The 14,156-nt window shown below is 39.8% G+C and overlaps 1 protein-coding gene and 1 non-coding gene across 5 annotated transcripts in view; both read left to right on the top strand.

Annotated features, from left to right (window-relative positions):
• The window catches only part of Dennd6a (DENN domain containing 6A), a 117,529-nt gene that overhangs the window by 85,319 nt on the left and 18,054 nt on the right, over positions 1-14,156 (top strand). For all 4 annotated transcript variants that reach the window (XM_060390744.1, XM_060390743.1, XM_021656025.2 and 1 more), the window contains 3 exons: positions 424-479; positions 9,490-9,612; positions 9,942-10,037. In XM_060390744.1, the coding sequence (XP_060246727.1) occupies positions 424-479; positions 9,490-9,612; positions 9,942-10,037 (275 nt within the window). The remainder of the gene's footprint in view (positions 1-423; positions 480-9,489; positions 9,613-9,941; positions 10,038-14,156) is intronic.
• Positions 6,933-7,039, top strand: LOC132656743 (U6 spliceosomal RNA). The gene has a single exon (XR_009594435.1). It is a non-coding gene; the product is annotated as a U6 spliceosomal RNA (small nuclear RNA).

Raw genomic sequence — 14,156 nt, forward strand, 5'->3', positions numbered from 1 at the left:
AAACTTGTCAAAATGAACTGAGTGATAACAGATTTCTGATTATGGTAGTTGTATTGTTATTTTCCTTTATTTGTTACGTCTTTTTGAAACACTGTGTAGCCCTGTCTCCCTAGGAACTTGCTAATGAGCCTCACTTTGAATTTGCATCAGTTCTGCCTCCTTCTGAGTGCTGCTATCATGGTATAGTCATGTACCATCGTGTATAATACTTGGCTTTAGATAATCAGGTGTGGGGGTGCGCACCCTTTGTCCCAGTCCTAATCTCCTGTGATGTCAAGGCTAGGCTGGACTGCACAGTGATTGCCAGGACAGCCAAGGCTACGCTGTTAGGCCCTTTATTAAAAACAAAAGCAGAAAGCAATTTCTATAAATTTTAGTGATGTCTCCCCTAATTTTCTTCTTTTTCTTTTTTTAATCTTTTAGGCCGATACACACACATCTGTTATTTTACCTACTGTTCATGAGGTGGATCTTTTCAGGTAAAGAATAAAAAATTGTTAACTACCTTGTCTTTTTATTTTGTGATAATTGTTGTTAGTTTTTGAAGAATGTAAATAAAGCTAGAAAAGAATACTCATTATAATATACCAAAGATTCTTGAAAAGTTAAAAAAATAAATATTCTTTTAGTTTTAGTGGTAAAATCCAGTGATTCGTCCTTGGCTGCATCTGGTAAGTCAAGAAAATTGAGATATACATTGGGGTACCACATGGTTAAAACAGTTTTGTTTCATGTGGTACAAAAGTTGTACTGTGGAGATGTTAGAAAAAGTAGCATTTTGTTTGTTTTTTTTAAGTTGAATTTTAAATTTTGGAATGAAATGGCACAAGATTTGTGCTTTAATTAAAAACCTTCAGTAAAGGGGCTTGGAGAGATAGCTCAGAGGTTAAGAGCATTCGTTGCTCTTGCAGAGGTCCTGAGTTCAATTCCCAGCTACCACATGGTGGCTCACAACCACCTATTATGAGATCTGGTGCCCCCTGCTGGCCTGCACGCAGAACACTGTATAATAACTATATATATATATATATATATATATATATATATATATATATATATATAAATCTTCAGTAAGAAAAAAATAGAGAAACAGCAGCAAATACTATTTTTTATGTTTCAAATTTTTAAAATAAAATTATATACTCCAGTACTTGAAAAAAGAGGAAAGAAACAAAAAAGAAAAACTACCACTGTTTATGCTTTATATCCAGAAGAGCAGATTAAGAATCTTTAGGCTTCTGCCCAAGTCACAGATCTGAAAGTGTTTGTGATGTGTAGCCCAGCTTGAAAATGCACTATTCCCAGTGAGCAGTTAAGCAGACACTGAGAGACACTGAAATGCTCAATGAATGGGGTTGAAAAGGGAAGTGTGGGACTTCCCTTTTCTGTTTTCTAAAATGATTTTTAAAATAGCTGCATGGTATACTACTAGTTGATTAATTTTATTTGCTTAATTTATTTTATATACTGCTTCTAGCATAGCCCAGTATTCCCACTTCTACTTAACAAAGTGGAAACATAGCTGGCCATAGTGGTGCATGCCTTTGATCCCAGCACTCAAGAGGCAGAGGCAGGCAGATGTCTTTGAGTTTGAGGCCAGCCCGGCTACAAAGCAAGTTCCAGGACAGCAAGGGCTGTTACACAGAGAAACCCTGTCTCAAAAAACCAAAAAAAGAAACATGTCGGTACAAAGACATTTGTGTGCATACACGCATGTTACAATCTCCTTTATTCTTGGGGTGTATCACCCATGCCATGGGGGCAGGGCCTATGCTCAGGAGTCGTTGGCCAACATAACCTGCATGTTATTTCCTTGTTGTTTTGGTGTTTTTTGGGTGTGTGTGTGGTTTGTTTGAGAGAGAAAGAACATGAAGTTGGGTGGGCGGGTAGAATCTGGGAGAAGTTGAGTAAGAGGAAAGAATATGATCAAAATAGATCATACAGGGGTAGAGAGAGAGCGCAGAGATTAAGGGCACTGGTTGCTCTTCCAGAGGACCCAAGTTCAATTCTCAGCACTCACATGGTGACTCATAACCGCCTGAACTTCAGTCCCAGGGGACCTAATGTTATCTTCTGACCTCTTTGGCACAAATATACACACAAGCAAAACACACACATACATAAAAAATAAATGAATAAAATTTAAAATACATATATACTACGAAAATCTTTTTTAAAGCCAATAAATTAAAAAGTTACTTTATTCATAGTAGCCTGAAATTGGATACAACTGAAATACCACGCACATAGAAAACCACTCAACAGTAAGAGAATGAATGAACCATTGCTCAGTACATCAGCAGAAATGACTTTCAAAGACTGTATGCTAATTAAAAGTGTCAGACTCTTGTAAGCTACTTAATAGTCAGTTTCATTTACATAATTTTGGCACAGGCAAAACTGCAGGGCCAGAAATCCAAGGAGAGGGGACCTTGAGGGTGAGGGAATTTTTTGAGCTGATGGAACTGTTTTGTATCTTTGGCAAGACTCAGTTTTACTGTAAATAAATTATGAATAAGACTTAAAATTATGATCTTTAAATGTTTTAACATTGAATTAAAAGGCGGAGTAGCTATAAAATAAGTTAATTACCACAGAAAAGATGCATAGAGATTGCATACTGTTGATAATTTTGATACTCGAGTCATTAAGGGATAAGTTGAGTTCATATAAGTTAACTGAGAATTTGTTACTGGTTTTTTGTTTTCTGGGTTTGTGGGGATGTTGTTTTTATTTTGTTTTGTTGAGATAGAGTGGCGTTCCTGCCTCAGTGTCTGAGGTGAAAGGAGTATGTGAGCCATCATTCCTCAATGAACTAGAATGCTTTTCTTTTTAACTTCCCAGTGTTGAATCTTTTTATTTATGGGGAAGAGGAAAAAGGAAATAAGACAAATCTAAACTATTTATGGGGGCTGAAGAAATGGCTCAGTGGTTTAGAGCATTTGTTGCTCTTGAAGAGGACCCAGGTTTGGTTCCTAGCACCCACTTGTGGCTTCTAGGGAATCTGACGCTCCCTCCTGGCCTCTGTGGACACTGAGCATACATGTACACAGATATACAGCCAAAGCATTCATACACATACAAATAAGATAGCATAAATAAATTTCTGTTTTGTTTTGTTTCTCTGTGTAGCCCTGACTGTCCTAGAATTTGATCTATAGACCAGACTGTCCTTAAGCTCTAGACATCCATCTGCCTTTGCCTCCCAAGTGCTGGGATTAAAGGTACATACCACTACCACCCAGCCTATAAAAAATTCTTTAAAAAATTTTTACAAATAAGCCATAAAAAATAATCTAGGACAAAATATCTAACAATTATATTAATACTTTCCCTCTGATAGTACTCTATTTTTTTTGTGTGTAGAACTTTTGTTTTTCTTTTTGTTTTGGTTGGTGTTTTTTGAGACAGATTCTGTAGCCCTGACTGGCCTCAACCTCATGGTGTAACTAAGGCTGGCCTTGGTCTTCCTGTCTTTACCTCCCAACTGCTGAGATTATAGGCTTTTGCACCATACCTATCTGAAAAATTTCATTCTATGCTTGTTAATGTAAATGGCATTTGTTATATTGAAATAATATGTATGTATGTATGTATGTATTGGTTTTTTGAGACAGGGTTTCTCTGTGTAGTCCTGACTGTCCTAGAACTAGCCCTGCAGACCAGGCTGTCCTGGAACTCACAGAGATCTGCCTGCCTCTGTCTCCAGAGTGCTGAAATTAAAGGCTTATGCCACCACTGCCTGGCTAAAATGGTATTTTTACACTCACAAGAGCAAAGGACAGAGGTCATTTTTGAAAGGCATCTGAGCTTGTAGAGAAACCATTGAGGGTTAAGCCCATGTTCCTACTTTCACTAGGCCAGGACTTGGACTCGTTCCGTAGCTGGACCTTTTTCTCCTTCCTTCTTTCCTTCCTTCCTTCTTTCCTTCCTTCTTTCCTTCCTTCCTTCCTTCCTTCCTTCCTTCCTTCCTTCCTCCCTCCCTCCCTCCCTCCCTCCCTCCCTCCCTCCCTCCCTATGATATGAGATTGCACTATCTAAATGACATTCTGAAGATATTTTTGTGTTCTTGTATATGTGTGAGCTCCTGCTAATAGCTCACAGCAAGTAGGAACAGGTTGTCAAGAAAAACAAAGAGCACTGTGGTTACTTCCTGTTAATAGCAAACCTTAAAATCAGTCAGGCAGGTAGGTTCCATGATGAGCCACTGTGCTCATGACAGATTGTGTGTTATGACCATTAACACTCAGGCGGAGCTAGTTTTGTAAAAGTAACTTTTATTTGCCTGATGGAAGCTTACTGCCTCTGTCTGCTAACCTCAGTCTAGTCCTGGAAGCTTCTAGCCTCCATACAATCTAATCTAGACCTAAAATGGTTTCAGCCTCTGAGACTTAATGTTGAATACGCTCACCCTTTCTAACTCTTTCTGAACTTTTGCTGGCTGGTTCAACTCAGTTGTTCTTGTTCAAACTCCTCTCCAAGCTGACTGATTCAAACTGTTTTTTCTCTCCGTGTTTGACTGACTTGCTCTGATTGGCCTCATACTAACTTTATCAATCTGTTCTAATCTTCTGACTCCTTCCCTTTCTTTCTTTTCTTTCTATTTCTCTCTTTTTTTAAAACATGGTTTCTCTGTGTAACCCTGACTATCCTATAGACCAGGCTAGCCTCGAACTCAGTGATCCACCTGCCTCTGCTTCCTGACTGCTGGGATCAAAGGATTGCACCACCACTGCCCAGCTACTCATAACCACTTCTTTGTTTGTTTGTTTCTTTGTTTGTTTGTTTTGGATTTGGCTTTTTGAAACAGAATTTCTCTGTATAGCCTTGGCTGCCCTGGAACTCACAGGGATCCATCTACCTCTGCCTCCCAAGTGCTGGCATTAAAAGCATGCACCACCACTACCTAACCACTGGACTGGACCTTGGATTTCAGTTTCCTCTGGATCACAAAAAATAGTCCTCTTAGTTTTTAAGTTGAAAGAGGAATTAAAGGCACTTTTCTGAAACAGTTGAAAGGAGCTAACATTCTCTTCTTACAGTCTCTTCAGGTCAGGGACTCTCTACCTGATGATACTTGCAGATGATCCCTAGTACAGTAAGGGGCACATAATTCCTCCCTTTCACTCCCCCATACCTTGTAATTTCACAATGAAGCCATTTTGGCAGAGCTGCTGACTGAGTTTACAAGTTTTTAAACTTTCTTAAGTCTGATAATACATGTACATACAGTAGATACACACATTTTATGTATGTACTTATTTCTCTGTCTATATAAAACCATAAGGTCATGATAAATGTTCTCAATTCCGGTACTGTGTATTTCCTTGCCTTGAGAAATTACCTTTTACAATGTTTTAAATTTATTTACTGATTGGATCAGTGCTCTTGCTAGTGAAGTTCACCATCTCCACTGTAATTCCACCCCCTGTGTATGCCTTTCTCCATTGGGCCCTGGCACCCTACGTCTAGCCACCCCTCTGCACTGGAGCCCTCCTTACCCTGCTCAGTCTTTGACTTGTCACACCGACCCTGTGCACCACTCTGTATTCAACTAGACCACCTCTCCAAGTAATGCCAGCTTCTCTGCGCATGGGCTCTGACTCTGTCCCGTGAGCGCCCTCCTTGCTGTACTTCCCCACTCGTCATTTCTCCATGAGGTTATCTTCCTCCTCTTGCCCTGACCCCTGTCAGATGGTTTCATGCTACTATAGCATGAATGTAAAATGGCCCCCTCTCCGAGGCCTTTGAGTCCTAGCTGGTAGGTACTGTTTTGAGTGACTAGAACCTGAATCCTGGTGATGGAAGTAAATCATTGGGAGTGAGTTAGAGCCTGGCCTCACTCCTCATCCGAGCTCTCAGCTGTTGGCATACTTTTTAAACATTTTTAAAACGTATTTTTAAGCATATTTTAAAAACATTTAAAAAACTATTTTATTTGAGTTTCTTATGCCTCTTCCTCCCTTCACCCCAATCCTTCCAACACATGAACACCAGGTAGTAGAGAAAGAACAATAGTGGGGAGAAGGGCCATAGTTCTCTTTGGCTACTTCCTGCTGGTTAGGGTCATTGGGAGCACCTTCTTGTCAAACTGCAACACCAACCAGGACCGGCAGGGAGCAGGACCGGCAGGGAGCAGGACCAGCAGCCTGCTTCTTTCTCAAGCCATTTTTCCCGCCCTGCTTCCCCCTTTGGGCTCGGGCATTTATTCCCTCCCAGAATCCTCAGAATTAAAGTAACTGCAGCTGGCAAAGACCGTGCCCCTCTCTGAGCTGCTTGAGGCAAATAGTCTGCTGCTGTGGACAATTCTGTATCCCACACCTGGAATTAAAACAAAAACATGTTTATATAACATTAACTGAGTTTTTTTTGGTTTTTTTTTTTTTGGTTTTTTTTTGTTTTGTTTTTTGTTTTTTTTTAATTAACTGAGTTTTTAAAGAAACCAAAACTTACATTACACTCAGCTTCCTGCTTTCCTGAGAAATAATAAATCAAGGTTCCAGCTCCTACCCACGGATGAACCCAGCCACCACACCTTCCCGGCCATGATGGATTGTACCCTGTCTACTGTGAACCTGCTCAAACCTTAAGTTGCTTCTGTTAGTATCTGGTTATAGTCACCTAAAAGTCTGTGACTTTTACATAACACAAACACATCAAGGCAAGTCCCCTTGGTCCACTGTAGCTCTGATACCACATTAATAGGATATTCCTCTGTTTGTGAGCTCACTCATGTGTCCTAAGCTCTGTACTCCAAACCATTCCCACCCCAGTACCATATACCCATCTTCACCACTGCACCTAAGTCCCACCAGCCTCATAGACCATCACCTCTTTTCCTTATCCAGCTTCCCCTCACACCCACACCCACAATCAGACTCTTCTGGCAGAGATGCCTGTGTTCTGCTTTAGGTTTGAGAACCTTAGGAAGGGTGCTCGCTTCGGCAGCACATATACTAAAATTGGAACGATACAGAGAAGATTAGCATGGCCTCTGCGCAAGGATGACACACAAATTCGTGAAGCGTTCCATATTTTTTTTCTCTTGGTTGGCTGGTTGAATTTTTAAACAGGGTCTCATTATGAAGCCTGGTTGGCCTGAAACTTTCTCTACGGACTAAGCTGTCTTCAGACTCACAGAGATCCTCACTGGTATTAGGATTAATGGTGTGTACCACCATTACTGGCTTAATATTTTTCTTAATACGGTTGTGCTAGAGACGCAAAATAGAAGGGGAAGATTGTTAACAACGTTGAAACAAAGTTCTAAATGGTGATAAGCAGTAAAGACTACATTTCTTAAAATGCAAACTGTTATAAAATGAAGGTAATAAACATGCTACCAAGAAAGAAAAAAAGAGAACCTTAGGAAGGGAAGGGAAACAGCTCCTTTGCTCTAATCTCGAGCTTTCTTGAAGAGAGGCCCTACTTTGCATTTGCTTTATTTTTTATTCTTTTGTTTTTTTCCAGGCAGGGTTTCTCTATGTGGCCTTGGCTGTCCTAGAACTCACTTTGTAGACCAGACTGGTCACAAATTCACAGAGATCCTGCCTCTGCCTTCAGAGTGCTGGGATTAAAGGCATGTGCTGCCACCACCACTACCTTTTTTCTTTTTTTCTTTTTGTTTTTATTGGTTAAAAGTAACTTGTCTATTTTTAATCTCAAAATTTTGTTTCATGTTTTTGCACTTAAGTGTTTCTTTGGTTTGGGGTAGTATTTATGTTTTTAACTAGTGAGGTGGGTCAGGGGGTATTCAAAAATACTTTTTTCTCTAATCTGCTAGGAAAAATTGTTAGCAAACAAGGAAGAAAAATAAGTAAAGGATACCAAATATTGAGACTTAAACACTAGTGGAATTGTGTCCTCACTGCCACACTAACTCCAGGAGCTCTGTAAAAATATGCAGGCTTTCTTTGGAAGAGAATTTGTCCAGGGATTACTTTGTTAAGCAGGGGTCTTTAGTGATTTGTTATCATTCTTTGATATCAAAAGCTTCAGCTCTTTGGCTGTTACAAGGTAGTTGTTAGCTCATTTGCTCAGAGTCAGTCACAAGTGGACTCTTCTTTCCCTTTTTTTCCTACTGCACTTGACTATTAGAAACAAAAGCATTGACTTTTCTCTTTGGTGTGTGTGTGTGTGTGTGTGTGTGTGTGTGTGTTGTAGAGATTGAACCCAGGGTCTTGCACTGTGCAAAGCACATGTTCTATGCACAGCTCTCCTCGAAGCCTAGCTTTGTATTTTAAGTTGTAGACATTCAGTAAATGTCTTCTTGTAAGATTTTTTTTAAGGTTTATTTATTTTTTATTATGTGTACAGTGTTCTGTCTGCATGTACACCTGCAGGCCAGAAGAGGGCATTAGATCTCATTGTAGATGGTTGTGAGCCACCATGTGGTTGCTGGGAATTGAACTCAGGACCTCTGAAAGAGTAGCCAGTGCTCTTAACCTCTGAGCCACATCTCTAGCCCGTAGATTATTTTGTTTCCCTGAAAATACTTAGAATAGAAATTCAGGTATTGTTGGGGTGACTTTCCTTCACATTGTGTGAATGTGTGTTTCTGTACTTTGAGTTGTTAATTTTGTACAGCTGAGAACTGAGTGCTGGAAGAATTTAGTTGTAATTTTCGTGGTCTATCACCTGCTGTACGTGTGTAAATATTTGCCCTTCCACACGTGCTCAGATATTTGAGGGTCAGACAGGCCTCTATGCCTAGAGGCCATGTAAATGCTGTGTCAAGTGCTGTCTCAATGCTGATTTGTTGTAATAAAGAGCTGATGTCCCGTATCTGGGGCAGAAAGTGTGAGAGTGGAGCATCTAGGCAGAGAGAAGGGCGAAGGGAGACTGGCCGAGACCGACTCAGGAGAATTGAGGGGCACAGAGTTCCTCGGTTAGTTAGATAGCAATTGGGTAGCTGTCCCAGCAAAAGGCCTAAGCTTTAAACTATATTGGAAGTCTCCGTGCCTTATTTATACCCTCGGGTGGGTTTTTGAAAGTCCTGCAGTGAAGTATAACAAAGGATTGCTAGTAAAATAGATCTGTCACAATTTGACGATATGCTTTTATTGTTTGTCATCTGTTCTGTGTGTGTTGCATCCAACTTTATAAAAATTGGAATAAGTCAAACTGATGCATTCTTTGGATGGTCTTTTTTTTTTGAGACAGGTCTTGAGCTCACTATCTCACTATGTATCTGAGAATGATCTTGATCTTCTGATCCTCCTTTGAGCACTGGTATTACAAGAGTGTGCCTCACACCTGGCTTTGATTTTGAGTGTGTGTGTGTGTGTGTGTGTGAGAGAGAGAGAGAGAGAGAGAGGTATGCAGGCTTATGTCTCTATGCCTTACCACATTCTCAGTTAATTTTACAAGTCAAGCTGTCAGTAGCAAGAAATTTTTGTATTAATGTGAAGTTGTTATGATTATTTAGGAGTTTTAAAGGCAAAATTAGATTATAAATAATGAAGTGTTTCTACTGTATAAACTTTCTAGGTGTTTCTGTCCAGTTTTCCTTCATAGTCAGATGCTTTGGGAGTTGGTGCTGCTGGGAGAGCCTCTTGTGGTCATGGCACCGTCGCCATCAGAGTCTTCTGAAACTGTACTGGCCCTTGTTAAGTAAGTCTATTTGCTAGTTGATGCTGATTCTTGCAGTATTCTGAGTCTGTGATGTTCCCTCACTTATTCCATCAGTCCATGCAACAACTTTCTCAGAATGGATGAGAAGGTTGATTCAGGTTTAGTTAGAGCTAAAACCATGTTTTTGTTCCTTTGAATAACACATGCATTCAGTAACATGAAGTTAGATCTTGATAAACTCCAACTAATATTGGTGATTAGTGCTAACCCGATATTGACATAATTTGTCTACTAGGTCTATGTTGTTTGTATGGATGTCTCATGGTTGTGGAGTGCAATCTTGATTTTTGTGTCTTCCTGTTCCACAGCTGTATATCCCCATTAAAGTACTTTAGTGATTTTCGACCTTACTTCACAATTCATGATAGTGAATTCAAAGAATATACTACCCGTACTCAAGCTCCGTGAGTAAACACAATAACTTTTGTTGACTAAGTGTTACTTTTATTACCAAAATTTTGTAGAATTGTGTAATAAATTCTATTGTGTAATAGAATGTAAATTTTTTACTTAAAGATTGGTTTTTATAAAAGGTTTGGGGAGCTGTCGGTAATAACTTAAGGTTTGAAGAATTAGTAACTTACTTTCTTTGAGTGATTTTACTTAATAAAAATCTGTGTTGTTATTAACAGTTACCCAACTGTTTGATGATTTAAAATGTTTTATTATGAAAAATCTTTCTGATCTATGGAAGAGAAAAATAGTCATATTCTTTCCATTTAGCTTCTGTTTTATAGTTGCTAACCTTTCTTAGCTAAAGTTTTAGAAGAACAAAAATAAATTCCATTTACTATCCCTACTTTTTGGTTTTCTGTTATCATCATAGTATCTGTTGAAGGCTAACTTTCTCTGTCTTTTTTTAATAGTATCTTTTTTAAATTTATTTTTGTTTTATGTGTAAGAGTGTTTTGTTTGAATTTCTGTCTCATGCATGCAGTGCTCGTGGAGGCCAGAGGGTGTCAGAAATCCTGGAACTGGAGTTAAAGATAGTTGTAAGATGTCATTTGGGTGGTAAGAAATGAATCTGAATGCTCTGAAACAGCAGCCAGTGCTCTTAGCCTCTTAGCCTTTTCTCCAGTTCCCAGGCAAATTTCTTAATATCTATCAACATTTTCTATTTTCAATTCTTGACCTACTGAACAACACTGCCCTCTTTGTGTATGTGTGATCTTTTTGTTTTGTTTCTTTTGAGACAGGGTCTTATATAATGCAGACTGGCCTTGAACTCTGTGTAGCCGAAGGTGGCCTTGAATTTCTGAGCCTCCTGATGCTTACCTTCCAACTATTTTAATGGCAATTTGCGATTTTTAAGACAGAATTTCCATATGTAGCCCAGACTGAGTTTGAACTTTCGATCCTTATGCTAGAACCTCCCATGGGATTGAAGGCCTGTTTCACACTTACCTTTAAAATATCTTTTTTCCCTCTTGATTTTGTTAGACAGGGTTTTTCTGTAGCCCTAGCTGCCCTGGAACTCAGAGATCCGCTTGCCTCTGGCTTACAGGTGCTGGGGTTAACGGTTTGCTCCACCCCTGCCCGGCTTCCTTAAAATACCTAAATCCCGATTCTCCTGTCTCCTGGGTATACGGTGGTGTGTTTAGTCTGCTGTGTAGACTTCTTTCTCTGCTGTTCCCATAAATGTTGATATTAGCAAAGAGTGTTCTAGGTTCTTCTTTTAGACAGATCATTTTTTCTATATAACCTTAACAGTATCCATCTCTTTTTAAAGACCCTGTACTAAGACGAGGAGGTGGCTAAGCATGTAAAAAAAAAACACTTGCCATGCAAGCCATCAAGCATGAGTTAAGCTCCAAAACCCATGTACAAAGCTGAGTGCAGTGGCATCCATCTGTAGTCTCAATACTCCCACAGTTAGATGGGAGTTGGAGGGAGAGGCCCAGGAAGCTTGTGAGTGAGCCAGCCAGCCTGGAGTATGCATTGCATCAACAGGAACAGTAAAAGGTCGACCCTGCTTCAGGAAGGTGGAAGGAGAGAACCAGCTCATGAAAATTGTCTTCTCTCTTGCTCTGTCTCTCTCCTTCTCTCTCTCTCATGCTCTTGTGCTCTTTCACTCTTTGTCTAACATGTAATTAATTTAAAAGACCCTGTATTAACTTGGCATGATAGTTCACTCCTGTAATCTTAGCACCTGAGAGGCTGAGTAGGAAGACTGAGGTAATTTAAAAGCCCCCTGGACTAACTACAGAATAAAAACATAAACGATCCTATGCTAATGACTAAAGTGAGAATTTTGGAATTTTGGTTTCTTTAAAAAACAGAAATAAGGGTGCTGGAGAGATAGCTCAGAGGTTAAGATCACTGGTGCTCTTCCAAAGGTCCTGAGTTCAATTCCCAGCAACCACATGGTGGTTCACAACCATCTATAGTCAGATCTGCTGCCCTCTTCTGGCACGAAGGTTTACACACCCTGTAGCCATGATAAAATAAATAAATAAGATCTTAAAAACAACAAACAAATAAAAACAAATAAGAATGTGTTTTTGTTTTAATCCCAGGTGTGGGGATATGGGACTGATTTTCAGCAGCTGATTATGATTTGCCTTGTGCGATAGCGGGGGCGTGATTTTGCCAGCTGCAGGTAGTTTTTTGCGATTGAGTGATGGTTGGAATTCTGGGGACTTTTAAGGGGGTATATAAATTTGGGTTGCTGTTGTTTGTTTCAGTTTGTTAAGTAGTTGTTCGCAAAAAAGAAACAGGAAGAAAAAGAAATTAGATAAGCTGATGGCAAAGATCAAACTTGCCTAAAGGAATTCAGTGCTTTTATCAGTGGGAAGTATTATGCTGTCCTTTTCCCATCCCCAACTTTAGTCAGGGTTCTCTCTTATCTAGTGTTAGGTGGTAGAAGAAAGAACCCACAAAGTAGCAAAAGTCAGTTACAAATGGCTGAAGTATATCTTTGTGCCTTAGATGTCTTCAACACCCAGACCTAAATGCACGCTTTTGGTGGTGCGGTGTAGAATGTAGCGCCTGTATATCTTCTCTCTGAGAGGGATCTGAGTCCTTAGCACTGTCAGCCTAGAGCTCACCCATAGATAAGGTTGTTTCTGACTTGATACTGTAGTTTAGGATGATCCTCCTGCCTTTGCCTACCAGGTGCTGCTGATTATAGGTTCATACCTGTATGTTTTTGTTTGTTTGTTTTGTTTTTCGAGACAGGGTTTCTCTGGGTGTCCTGGACTCTCTGTAGACCAGGCTGGCCTCCAACTCACAGAGATCTGCCTACCTCTGCCTCCGGAGTGCTGGGATTTTGTGTGCCACCACACCTAACACCTGTATGTCTTAATGTATCTGAAACTAAGCATGTTCTAACTGATTTCTTTTTATTTCCCTCTTTTTTGTTCTGATCTCTTGTCTATTTGTTGTAAAATCATAAGTGTTGGGCTATATATTATTTATTATTAGCCTTATGATTATCATGGCAGTATTATTTAATCTGCTATCACAATTAATAAGATACAGACACCTGTTAGGTTTATAATTATCTTATTTACCTTGGGCCAGACAGATATTTTTCTTGTGCTGTCTCAGTATCCTCACCATCCATCTCCCAGCCCCCCATCCAGTGCCATCAGCCTTCATCCTCCTCATCTGGTCTACCTTCCATCCATAATCTTATAAATACTTACAGTTATTCTTAATAGCCTTTTCATGCATTATTGGAGTCCTTCCTCCCAGCCCCACATGGTTTCTTCTCCAGGCTAATCCGTCTTGGCATCTTTCTTCTTCCTCTCTTTTCTTCCATCTGTTCCCCAATTCTCAAGATTCTTGCATCCTCAAAAGCCACACCTACCCCATTCTTCCTGCCCAGGCATAAGCCATTTAATGAACCAGTCAGGAATAATGTTTTAGGCAGGTTTACACAAACAATGATGGGTGTTTCTGGTGGGAATCTTGAGTGTCAGTAATTAGCAGTAGACCAACCTCCCACATCTGTTACTTTCTTGATAAGTGGTATTAGTTTTGATTTAGTTATAAAAAACATAGTATTATGTCTCCTTAATATGGTCAGCAGCAAATTCTACCAGTTCATCACCCTAAAGTATCTGTCAGCCTATTTATTACGTTATTTTCATAATTTATTCTTCAGACTCTAGTTTTTCTGTCTGCTGTTGCTTTTCCCCCAGGTTTTTCCCTCTTTACAGGGCATCCTCCAAATTTCCCCACAGTGATTTATAGCATTTATGTGGCATACCTCCACTTGATTCTGTGTGGCTTCTCTTTGCTTACAAGATAAACTACTATTTTCTGAGTATATGGACTTGGTGCTGCCCTAAACTCTTTTTTTTTTTCTGTTTATCCTCCCCACTCTGCTCAGGTATGCTGAAGTACCTGTAATTGTGTGTAGCTCAGGGTAGAGATAATCATTGCTTTGCATGTACTATTCTGTATTGCCCTTACCTTCCTTGTGTGCTGCTCATGTTTCATGTCTTGTCTGTATCCTGCCTTTGGTGAGTCTGCCCTTTAAACTCTGGCAGACCACAGGTTCTCCTTGTTATTACTGT

Source organism: Meriones unguiculatus, chromosome 9, assembly GCF_030254825.1.
Source record: "Meriones unguiculatus strain TT.TT164.6M chromosome 9, Bangor_MerUng_6.1, whole genome shotgun sequence".
Lineage (NCBI taxonomy): Eukaryota > Metazoa > Chordata > Mammalia > Rodentia > Muridae > Meriones > Meriones unguiculatus.